At 39.8% G+C, this 12,569-nt stretch overlaps 1 protein-coding gene across 3 annotated transcripts in view; it reads right to left on the bottom strand.

Moving 5' to 3' along the window:
- The window catches only part of LOC107393983 (coronin-1C-A), a 29,659-nt gene extending 17,667 nt beyond the window's left edge, over positions 1 to 11,992 (bottom strand). The window contains exons 1-2 of one of the 3 annotated variants that reach the window (XM_054731708.2): positions 11,948 to 11,992; positions 8,247 to 10,239 (exon numbers count right to left, since the gene is read on the bottom strand). In XM_054731708.2, the coding sequence (XP_054587683.2) occupies positions 8,247 to 10,239; positions 11,948 to 11,977 (2,023 nt within the window). In that variant the 5' untranslated portion in view covers positions 11,978 to 11,992. Of the gene's footprint in view, positions 1 to 6,807; positions 6,944 to 8,246; positions 10,240 to 11,543; positions 11,564 to 11,947 lie in introns of those variants that run through there. The other 2 variants (XM_070546482.1, XM_015972662.3) reach the window with 2 other exon arrangements.
- Positions 11,993 to 12,569: the final 577 nt, after the last annotated feature.

Here is a 12,569-nt window from a genome sequence, read left to right as displayed (position 1 = left end):
GATAGCTGCAATGTGACAATGCAAACATTTTAAAAGCTTAATTCCAGGCAAAACGAAACCACTTCAACCATTATTTACCAGTACTTATAAGTGTATAACTACACTTTAGTTGCCATTTTTAAAATTATGTTAAAATATAGCTTCAGCAGTTTTATTTTTTTTTTGATCATCTGGTACCTCACACTAGGAACCTGACCCATACTTTGGGAACCACCGCTCTGACACAGCACATGTGTCAAAGGGTGAAGAAGAGGAACTCAAAAAATATACAGCAACACTACATCAACATAATTGGTGGCACCAGGCCGGTAGTCAAAAGGTCTGAGGTATTAACATTTATGCAAAGGTGGAAAAACAATAGGTATTGTTACTGAACACAGAAAAGATGAGCAACCAAATGTAATAGTGATTTCAGAACAAGAAACGGGATTTTATCGGTCTACCATTATAAATCAGCTAATGTCTGCATTAAATTTAATATTGGAAAATATTGGTATTGATTTTCTGTCTTTTAATGACAACTTTAACATACCATACACATTCAGTATTATACATCAGACTCTTCAGCTACTTCTCTTGAAATGTTAAAACATTAAGTCAATTTTTTAGATATTTTAGTTTATTTGACAACTTGTGAAGTAGAGATTTGCCCAAGGCTCACTTTTCTTATCTGAAGAGCTTTATAAAGGTTTTATTAGCATAGCTACAATTTACAGAAAAAGACAATAAATGACTAATATGCACATCTTAGCATCATGTTTAGGGAGATGAGATTCAGCTGCCGTTGGAGACAAAATAAAGATGGTGCTATTCCCATTACCAACTTGAACTGAAGTAGTTGTCATTTTGCATAGAAAATGTTTAAAATGTAAGCATGCATGATAGGAGAAATGTGATGTTAGTAACCAAAAATGTTCTAGTTTTATGACAGGGGGACACAACATACATCAGGAACAGTTTATAGTATAGGAATTATCGGTACATCGGATATCGGTAAAAAAGCCAGTGGGACTCTGGTTCTGCGTCAGAATAATGTTAAAAGTAGGCGGGAAAGTGTTTGTTTTATTTATATAGCGGGAGCAAAGATTTGTTTCTGTGTGTTTATGTGCGGGGGAGGGGGGTGTTTACGGCTGACAAGAGTATTAACCGTTTAACGGCTTCAATAGCCAGACTACACATTGGTAGCTCCTTTTCTTGAAGTTGCATTTAGGCATTTATCCAGGACCAAGTTGAAGAGATTAAATTGTTGGTCAGTTCCCAATGCACACACCCATCAGTCTAAGGAGGATGTTAGAAAATAATTCAACGCAAACATTTACTTCATTTGTTTTGTGTGGGGCAAATCAAACTGACTGCTAGGTAGCAGCTGTGTTTAGCGACTTTATTTGGACAAACAATGTGATCTCGCGATAACTCTGGTTGTGTCTTGGAAGTGTCTGGCCTGAGTTTTCCAATTAAATTCAGTCTTGAAAATTACAAATATCATCTGGCTTTCAGTCTCGTAACATATTGCTTCTCCTCTGTACTGTGATATATACTGTATCACAATTCTTGCCATTACACTCCTAGACAGATTTGTAAAGCAGAAGTAGTCCATTTTCCATAAATACTCAATAAAAAAAATTATTTAATGCTCTGACAAAATGGTATGACAATAAATTATTGATGGTCTTAGGGCTCAGACTGGACACCAATGAGTCGTGTTTCTTTATTCTTTACCAGGCCACAGATAACAGGTATTTTTCACAGCAGACATTTTTAATTCATAAAATAATACAAGCACATGTGTACTCAGGAGGGTTGCATCCCACTTATAGGAAGTTCTGATTTGTACATTTTTTACAAAACAATCAGTTTGAAGAGACACAGAAGTAAAAGTCATCTCTTAAACACATGAGCTTGCTCTATTCAAGTTAAAATATCTGCTGTGAAACAGTAATTTTAATTATATTGTTAAGTTCCTAAATTATATCAAAACTTCTTTAAGACAGAAAAAATACTTCTTTTCACAAGAGGTAAACATTTTGGGCATTGGTTAAAACAATTCTCCTTTTTCACACTTCCTTTGTCTTACAAATGCAGTTTATTTAAACAACTAAAGAAAGCTTGCTACAAAAACTAAAAGTATTAATTACATATTTTAGAAATTCAATAAAGTGGAATAAAAGGAAAGATAGAAACCAGGATGAATGTAAGACCCTAAATGTTAAGTTCATTGTGTCAAACCATGGAGGTTGTACCCGGCTCTCTCTCAAACACACAACTACATTAAACCGAAGAAAATAGGTTTTGTTCTGATAGAAATTAAACTAAAGACCAGATGCAAAAGATAAGTGGTTGACGGCTCAGGTTTTAATATGTGTAACAGAATACCATTCACTTTAACATTTGTTCTTCAAGTAAACCATTTCTGCCATTTGATCCAAGCTACTTCCAAGGCTAGAAATGTAAAAAATCAAAAAAGTACTTTAAAGGAGGGGAACTATGTTCTCTGAAAAATGTAAATCCTTTCTTTTGGTTTGCTTTGCATTGCAAAGTCAAAGGTTCAAGCGCAGACATTTGTCATTTTGAAGGAAACTGTAAGAGGGCTTGAAGCATAAACATGCATTTTTGAAGCACAGCTTTCAGTGTCGAGAGACATTTCATAACTGGCCATCTAATTAACCCTTTGATGCATGAATTATGAAATCTTCAACCACGATTTTTTAACAATTTTTTTTAATTCATCTTTAGGTGTGAATGAAACAAATTTCAACAAATATTTTTCGTAAAATTTTATACTTTACAAATAATTACATGTCCACCTCAGTGGACAGCGTGCAATCTGAACATGAAATATGTTGGCTTGGCTTACCGAAGTCCAAATGGAGGGGCTCAAATGCAATAAAGTCTTCAACAGCTGTGCTTAATAGCAAAAATAAATAAATAACAATTTTGAGTACCTGTCCACTGTAGTGACTATTATGCATCAAAGGGTTAAACACTCCTGCCACATTCAATTCCATTCACATATGCAAATTAAAATATAAAGCACCCAAATCTGTCAAAAGCTGCTGTACGTCAACTAACATCTTACCGAAAAAGCACACCCATAGCTTTTTTTATAACAAATACAAGTCACCCCTCTGCACACAAACACACCCTTCAGTGATGCTACCTTAGAACATGCTATAAAACTGCAGGCATTACCAACTAAACCCCCCTCCAAAGCAAACATGCCACTGGCATCAGTCGTGTCCTGTAGGTACACAAATTCAAGTAACCAATTACAAGTACAACTGACAGGTTTTACAATCGTCAGTCCACATAATTCCTCCAGTTCTTCACCCCATCTTACCCTGTCCAGGCATGTGTGGAATGGAGCCAATCCTAGCTGTCAACTGGCTAAGACTACTCAAGTACACAAAACTGGCTGCCAGTTCCTCAAATATGTTGTCTCATATTTACACATGCTAGAGTTTCAGATCTTGGCCTTTCCAACTTCCTCATTCCAAACCAAGTAAAACAGGCGTCTAAACGTTCACACAAGACGGAACATGCCAGAAACAGTCTGCAAGTTTATCCGACACATTTAGTGTCAAAGTGTCCACACTTTAGACTGGATTCAATCTTAAATCCCCCTTCTCAACTCTGTCATGCATTTTTAGTCTTCACTCCTTATGAGTGTTTATGTTATGTTAATTTATTTGGCAGACGCTTTTATCCAAAGCGACTTACAATTTATAACTTATAGGGCATGTTGTGATCTGTGGGGGAAACTGGAGTACCTGGAGAAAACCCACGCATGCATGGGGAGAACACACAACTCCACGCAGAAAGGCCGCAGCAGAGTTTCGAACCTGCAACCTTCGTGCTGCGAGGCAACAGTGTTAACAACTGCGCCACCGTGCAGCCCATGAGTGTGTGTTTGATAGGAATCATTTTAAAGTATGATCAAAACAGGATGAGTTCTTGTTTTCATTAGCGTGTGTGTGTCAAATTACACTTTTTAGCAGATGTCACTAAAGTATAACATTAAAATCAGTCTACTTACTGCTCAGAACCTTAAAAAAAACATGCAGGAGGCAGACAAAGCAGTCTCTTCTGCTTCTTGATCTGTCACTTCTCCTTGCTCTAGTAAGTTATGCAAACTGTTTTTAACAAATGACAGTTTTGGTAGGAAAGCCAAAAGCAGAAATGGTTATCAGTGTTACCTGCTCAAAATGGTAAGTTACAATGCAATGGGGGGGGGGGGGGGGGTGTTAGAAAATGATCACAAAAGGATTTGACTAAAAAGACAAAAGCTATGCAGGATAACATCTTTAGACAGGACTGGTCACCTCTTGAGCTGGTACAGCAGTGCTATATTTCACATAGAGTCAAAGCAAAGTGATGATGGGTACTTTTCCTGGTGATCAGGGGCAGTACATACCTAAATTATTGCAAGCAAGCAATATTTGTGTTTGAGTAAGACTTTACCAGTAGATGGCCATTAGGGTCAAAAATCCCTGGGAGCGTAACCTCTAGCAAAATGACAAGCACATTAGTCTCCCTTTCATCACTTGCAACAAGGAGAAAAGACGTAAATGTGTAAAACAATGTTTATGAATGGCAAAAGTTTCGTAACCGCTTGTTACAAAGCAGTAAATGAATTTGTCTTCACAGGCTCCCGTAGAGGGAAATATGGCGGCTAAGATGGTGTCACTCAGAGACTTACCCCTACTGCACACCGGAAGTATCGGCAGCGCGGAACGGCAGCAGAAACGTTTACTTGCGACAATTGCTGCACTCCAGTGCACATCAGGAGAGTCTCAGCCAAGAAGCAGCTTCTCAGCTGTGCTCCTCACTCGATTCACAAGATCACAAAATCCCTCGAGTTTATGCAGGCATTAAACCAGATATTAAACCCAAAAGAAGGAAATCACGTTTGATATCTGTATATGTCAAATGTGACGTAATCTACATAGATATGAAATTGAATTGCTGCAATAGACTTTTGGGGAAAATTACTGGGGATATTACACTGAAACCGTGTGTGATTTCTTGTCTAGCCCTAGGGTAACTGTGGAAATTGTCATGTCCCAGAAGCAGCTCACAGCAGAAACAGAACCTGTCCCCATCTGTAGCGGCGCAGTGCGCCACTTCTGGTCCGCTGATGCTTCCAACGTGCAGTAGGCTTTAGACCCGCTCCCATGTATTTTAGACCCAATTTTTATGGTTATATGTTATGAAGATCCCAATATTTTTCAACAAATGTGGATCATTAAATTCATTTTTAACAACATTTTGATTGATATTTCCAGAGATTAACAGTTAAAACTACACATTGTCACTTTAAGACTACAAACACATTCCACTTACATGTGAAACACAAGTTAAACATAATACAAAGTCATGTAACTCTGAATCTCTACAGAAGGCCCTGCTGCACTCACTTGAAGCCAACTCACCCCTGCATGTTATGCTAAGTTTTTCACTGCTTCCTGACCCACTTCCTCAATCCTCAAAGCCAAAGGAAGGCAGGCCGTACATTCTGAGGTGCTCTTGTGCTGCCCAGCATGCTGGAATTGATGCATCTGGGGTAACTAACAAATCTAAACAAGGTTATACTAATATTGACCCCAGGGTGTCCCATCAAACATTACCGCCTTTGAATCTTACAAAACATTTACCTTTGGGGACATGTTCATCCTCTTGGCACACGAATCAGTCATTACAAATCAAGCTTACCAAATTAAATCCATTGCAGAATTCAGACTGAGGTGTTTAAATTATTTAATGACAGGCAATTGGTGTCATTATCAATTTACCTAAATAAAACTGAGCCAAGGGTCAATTTTCAACAATTGCATTGACCTTCAAAATTTTTAAAACCTTTTAAATGGATCAGAAGTCCAGTTTGAGAACCAGTTTATGGGGGTGGGGGGTGGGGACGACTCGATCATGGATGTTTCAAGCTAAAACAGGAAGTGTCCATGATCAAAACATTGATGATTACACCTAGTCTTATTTAGGGACGTATCTTTGTTTGGTAAACCTTAAAATTCAGGAACAACAATATCAAATCATATCCGGTACCTGTTCAAAACAAATCTAGACCAAACCCCTCTTCTCCTGCAGGGAATAAATGGTTAATAAGTCAGTTGTAATGAATCCATTAGATATTTATCTCGTCTGCACTCACTGAGCATAACTTAAATATATTGTGTGATTTTGTACCTACGATCCTCCACGTGCTGTATTTAAAATAATCAGGGCCCGTGAACGATGCTGTGGGGACAGCACCATCAAATCAGCTGCTATAACCCCTTTCACCTTTCTCTTGCACACCACGATTATTTCTATATTTCTATAGGTGCGTGAATATGGAAGATAAGTATGGGAACATTCTACATAGAAGAAAGCTATTGTTCAGTTTGGAGGCAATGCCAGGGGCCAGGGCGCGGTTTGTGCTGACTGCACCTCCCGTCTATGTGGATCTATCGGAGATAAGTTTTCCTGCCGCACTACGGTTAGCTACCCCGCCCCGTTCAATAACGCACAGGAGCCAGTTTCATTTAACAAAGTTCTTTATAAAAGCGACCAAAATAATCAGCGTTAAAACTAATTTATTCGGATATCGATCAGAAACTTCTTACCGCTGTCAACTGGCTGTCGACGAAAGCTAATGCTAGCTAAGAAACAATTACAGAGTATCCCGATTCATTTTAGCTAGCGCGTGCACTTTCCTGTCTGGACTGCTGCGGCTAGAGGGGTAAACGAAGAGCAATCCAACCGTCAAAACCCACAGCGAAACACATCAAACAGCCAATTTCATTTGTGACATACCTTCTAAGAAGAAAATAAAGGTATTCCTGAAAGCTGAGCAACAGAACAGAGTATCCCAATTTATTCCTCCCTCTACTGGAGCCTCTTGCTGCTGCGCGGACACACAAGCTGTTCTGTCTACTCTCACCACTGTGCTTCAAGCCCCGCCCCCGTGACTATGTTAACATGCGGATTGGATTACCTGGATCAGCTCTCATTTGACGGACGGGCTTATTAACTAATCATAGCGATGGAATAAATAAAGGAACCGGAGTTCACGCTTCCTTTCTTCAGACCTTTAATTGCGTGGCAATGGCTGTAAATTCTTAAGAGCAATTAATGTGTAGCTGTTGCTGTATTATTAAATTAATTGGAAAATCACTATTTCTTAGTTAACTGATTTATGTGTAAAAACTTTCAACCACAACTTGTTTGTTCATACTTTGCTTCCCAAACGCCACGTTTTCTAATAATGAAATAGCATCTGGAAGATCCCTCCTCCGGTTATCATCTACTTTAACTACTGTGATGTTTTTCCATAGATTTAACTAAAGTAACAGAAACAAATTGTGCATTTGTGACATTCTACTAATAAGTGCCTAAAAGGTCAGAGCCTGTTTCTATGCTCTTTGTACAATTGTATTAAGAGCCAACACAATGGCGTCCATCACTTGAATTTAGCTGCTTTTTCAAAACATAGGCGGGTACATTTGCACAGTGCTTTTGGTCTCTTCAGAAAGGAAATTGTAAAGACATTTATAAACTCAATTTTAATTGAGAATTTGAATGTGCTAGAAATATTCATAAATTAGTGGCGTGCCAGTAATAATTAGGCCTGCATCATATGTAGAGTTAATCAGATATGAAATATTACTGAAAGATAGCAAGTGTTAATTTATCTGCCCATGTTAATCATAAAGTAATATGTTTTTTATCCATTAAGGCTGTAAAATAAACACATTTTATAAAATTTTTTAGGAGGAGTAATCCTCATGTGCACCATAAGGTGTTGACATTTTGCTAATTCACAGTTAAACCGAGATCTTGTAGCATGAAGCAGCTGCAGTTCATCATCCATTTTGTTTTTTCAACTTCATTCATTCATCTTGTATGTGTTGCAGGAAAGCAGACCTCTGTGACTGATAAGATTTCACAAACTCTCCCAGATTTTTTCAAACGCTGATGTGATATTTTAATATTTTCCACAATTCCCTATTCTTTTATTTTGAAAAATGTAATAGTTATTTGTATCCTGACAATGATAAAAGTGCATCCAGAGCAATTATAACTATTTTGGTCCTGGCATGACCAAATGACAATCAATTAAAGCACTTTTACTGAAGAAATGTGAGATGTTTTCTATTAAATTTGAACAGTTTTACATGATAGACAGTTTAAAACAAAGGCCACAATAAGCCGTGACCCTTCCTGAATGTTTACCAGAAATAATGTAACCTTACCTCTTCTCATTGATGGCTTCCTCTCAAACCCCTTGTCAGCTGCTCTCTGAGGTGAGTCAAATGCAGCCTTCATCTGTGCCACATTCACAGACTGGCTCTGCTCCTCAGACTTCATCTCTGCTGGTTTGGGCCTGTCATGGTGCTGCAGCTTCTCATGCAGCTGAATTGTCTCCTTTACGAGCTCTGAAACAGGCCTCGGTTTAGAAGTGCCCTGAGATTTGTCCCTTTCCAGGACACCGTTGTCTTTCTCTTTGCAAAGTTTCATCTCATCTTGATCTGGTGTATTTCCTGCATTAGGTGTCAAAATGTGAAGATCCTGCTTCTTGCTGGCTGATACCTGGTTTGTTTCCTCTGTGACTAATGCTCTAGCATCCCCAGCTGGCGCAGCAGCGTCATCACAGCCCACCTGTCCACTTGGATCTGCCTTGTCAGCACCAGGTGTTTTAATTGTGATGCTGCTCGTTTTCAGTGGATGTGCTCCTACAGAGTTTGTCTTCCCAACAGCACAGACCTGGGACGAGTCTACAACTTGCTCAGTGCTTTGTGCAGACGGCTGCTCAGCATGAAGTTCAGAGTAAAGAGCAGATTCCTTAGAAATCACAGCAGGCTCCTCACATGATGCTCCCTCATGTGAAACGGCTGGTTGTACGCTGTGGGATGGATTCAGACTTGGCTTTGCAGATGGACCTGTTGATCTGATGTCCTCACCTCTTGAGTGATGTGATGCGAGTAAGCATTCGCTCACATTAGCAGGCCCCGCAGGCTTATGTAGTAAATCTGGGACTGGCTTGTCAGCACCAACTGTCTTTCTTACTTTCGGCTCCATACTTTGAGAATCCTTTAATATAAAACTTGTTTTTGTTTGAGTGCTGGAAACTTTCCTTGCATCCCTTTCAGACTGATCATTATGATCACTTAAGATTGCTGATGAACTGTCGAGCATCTTCTCAGCATTCCCAGGAACATCTTTTATTTTAGACAAAGAAGGGGTTGCCTCTGTTTTGTTTCTCCTCAGGAGTTTCTCCAAAATGAAACTCGGCTCAGTGAGCTCGGCTGTGTTTGATGTTGAACCTGAGGGCATGAAGTTGTTGGTCTCGGATGAGTTCATCTGTGGATGCTCCTCCTGATCATCTCCATTTATTTTTGGTTTTACGGAACAGTTTTCATCCAAAACATACACGGCATCACCTCTTTCTGTTGTGTTACACCCCGTTTTCTCTTTTGGGTCTCCACAGTAAATGGCATCACTCAGATCTAATAAAGACTCTTTCTTTAGATAGTTTTTTAAAGGATGTGGGGGCTGAGCTGGAGGTGGTTCCTTCCTTCCACTCAAGATGCTTGCTGTTCCTTCACTCAGCTCCATATCCTCATTCCCAGCTTCATTCAGAGCTGGAACGGGCAGCAGCTGACTTCCTGTTGGAGTTCCATTGCTCCTCGGTATCACAGAGTTCTGAACAGAGTTGTCAAAAGAGCTCTCCTCCTCTGAGTTTTCACCTCCTTGTGGTAAAGTGTCTTCAGCACGATGCTCCATCCTGATCCTTGTTAATGCTTGAAGAACACCTTTCCTTTTGTCTGTGCCGAGTTGGTGAAATGGCTCGTTTGCTCTTTCAAGCCTCTGAATTCCTAAGCTGGTGTTGGAGTTCTGGTCCATCTCATGTGAAACTAAAAGCGCGCTACGGTTTCCTCCCACTGGTTCACCTCCGCCCTCCTTCTCTGCAGCCCCTCCCTGTCTCACCTCCCTTGCAGCAAAATGACTCTCACACAATTGCTCGTGTCTCCTAGCTGTAGTTAGTTCACCGCTGGGGCACTCGTTCTGATGCTGATTACCCCCATCACCTGACTTTCCCCCAGCCTCCTCTTCACATGAGCTCCCTCCTTCCACTGCATGACTGTCTATGCTTCCAAAATCACGGCCCAGCCCCGATTCCTCCAGTTCTTCAACGTGGATTTCTTCTCCCTCCTCCATTTTCTCCTGGTTCTGTCCCATGCTGCTCTGCAGAGAAGGACACGAGGTTAAACTTAAGTCTGAACCTTCGGATCCTCCACAATCATGTCTGAAAGCACAAAGCCAAGCTCTGAAATACGTCCTGCAAACTGTCTCTACAACAGTGCTCCTCTTGTTAAAATGTTCCCTGTCGAAACTGGGATTAATACGTAGACACTTGGGAATAACCTCATATATTATGGTGCCAAAACTGAGAAAACAGAGGGTGTAGATGCTAATGGAGGTATTTTCATGGAAAGAGTTAAATCGACACTCTTGCGACTTCAGCAGCTACATACAGTACACTCTGTTATTCATGCACTTTAAATGTCCACACTTGCTCAATATTCAGTCATATTACAGTCACAAGACTCAACAGCAATCCCTCTTAAATGACAATCATTTATTTTTAACTGATGGACAAATCAGCGGGATAATTCTGGTGTTTATTCTGATTTTTATGTCCTCGAACGATGAATACTCAGAAAATCTTGTTTGCAGCTCACAGCGTTTTAAATATCAAGTTGTTTTCTCACAAGTCATTAGATAAATCCGCATGTGACCAGTTTATTTATTTATTTTTACTTTAAACCGAAGTAAATCAACAGTTTTTGCAGCGGAAAAACACCCTGAGGTGTTGTGAAACTCTGTGGTGCTGATGAAGACCTCAGCAGCAGAGATGAGGTAAGGAAAGGCTGGAGAATCTGTGTTGTAGACAGACGTTTCCATGACATATTCTAACAGCTAAATGAGTTTTCCCTCACAAAACTGCAGCAGTAAGCAGAGTAAATAGTGAGGCACAATGAACAGTGTCCGTTTCCATGCCTCGTCAGTGTGACAGCATGACTGCTCTTGTCTTATCTGACAAACCTGCACACATGGCAAAGGGAAGGTGATTTAATAGCAATATGAAAATGTTAAATAGAAGAAAACAGAATGAGTACATTTATATTTAGTGCTGTGAATCAGACATTTTCTTCATGTTTGCCAGGTTAAAACTAGAGTCAGGATTTGATTTTCCTTGAGGCAACTCTTCCTCGCCAACAACCGTTTCATTATTCTGCCTGGATCTCTCTGGACGGATCACTTGATCACCATGTGCTCTTCTGCTTCAACATACTCAGACATACGGGAATTCAAACCAGTCGACCACAAATTTCTCACAAGCAAAAAAAGTGTCTTTTTCCATTTTTCTGATCAGCTGTGATGGAAAAACCGCACAACGACTAGCAGAGGCCTGAGTAGTGACAGCTCGCCCGTCCTGCAATACGGTAGATTTAAAACCAACGTCTTGTCGTGTAACTGACACTTACCGATGAAGCTTGTTTATCGCTCGCTCTCAGGACTGACTGAGTGCTCTTTGTTGGTTGTTTGTTGATGATCAGTCCTCCCTCAAACGCATCAGCAGCCTTATATTACATCCATGTGATGTCACAGCACATTTGACTAACACAATCAGGGAAACTTGGACTTATAGAAGTTTTGCTACACATTTTATTTACTTTTATTTAATGTTTTTTTTCAGTCATTTAATTTCTGAAATATTTTTTTAAATACTTATTTTCATCATGTCTGTTGTTGTAATTGTATTTTCTACATGCATTACTTAGGTGCATCATCTGGTGGGTGTGGAAGGGGCTTGAAGATGATTGCCGATCCAAGTATCTTTATTAACCAAATGAATGATGCTGAAACACAAACAGAGAAACGTACTAACCGTGTAGGCAGACAGGTATCCACCGTCCATCTGTGGGATTTAATAAACTCCACTGATAACCATTGACTGAGAGGTGAACAACTGCCAAGGGGTAGCTGTGAGGAAATCAGGACTCAGGTGTGAAACAGGAAGTCAAACGAGAACACATGAACTTGTTTTTTCAAAACAATAGAGGAAATAAATTGACAATTCAATAACATAAATCTCTGTTTTGAGCCAGTGTGTGTCAGAAGGCTCTCATTAGGACAATTAAAGAAGAATCAACCCTAACCCTAACCCAGATGTAAATTGTTAGGGCTTGTTTCTACAAACAGGAAATAGTTTTCTGCATTGAATCCATCTGGAGCTGTGCAAACTTTACACATACTGGAAAATTAGACACACACTGAAAGAAGTACACACACTTCAAGCTCTGGGTAGCCATAGTTATGGCACCATTAGGGATCCATAGGAGCACACAGCACTCAGCATTCACTGCCATTATTTTCCTGCTGGGTCAGGAAAGCAAACCACCTTCGGGCTTTAGGAAATCTATTTATGTATTTATACGTTTCAATTGTATTTGCACATCAGAGTCCTGCATTCGTTGGTGAGTGGTTGCAGTTCACCAAGGTATGAACAG

This window comes from Nothobranchius furzeri, chromosome 17 (assembly GCF_043380555.1).
Source record: "Nothobranchius furzeri strain GRZ-AD chromosome 17, NfurGRZ-RIMD1, whole genome shotgun sequence".
NCBI lineage: Eukaryota > Metazoa > Chordata > Actinopteri > Cyprinodontiformes > Nothobranchiidae > Nothobranchius > Nothobranchius furzeri.
This window is presented reverse-complemented; position numbering and strand designations above follow the sequence as displayed.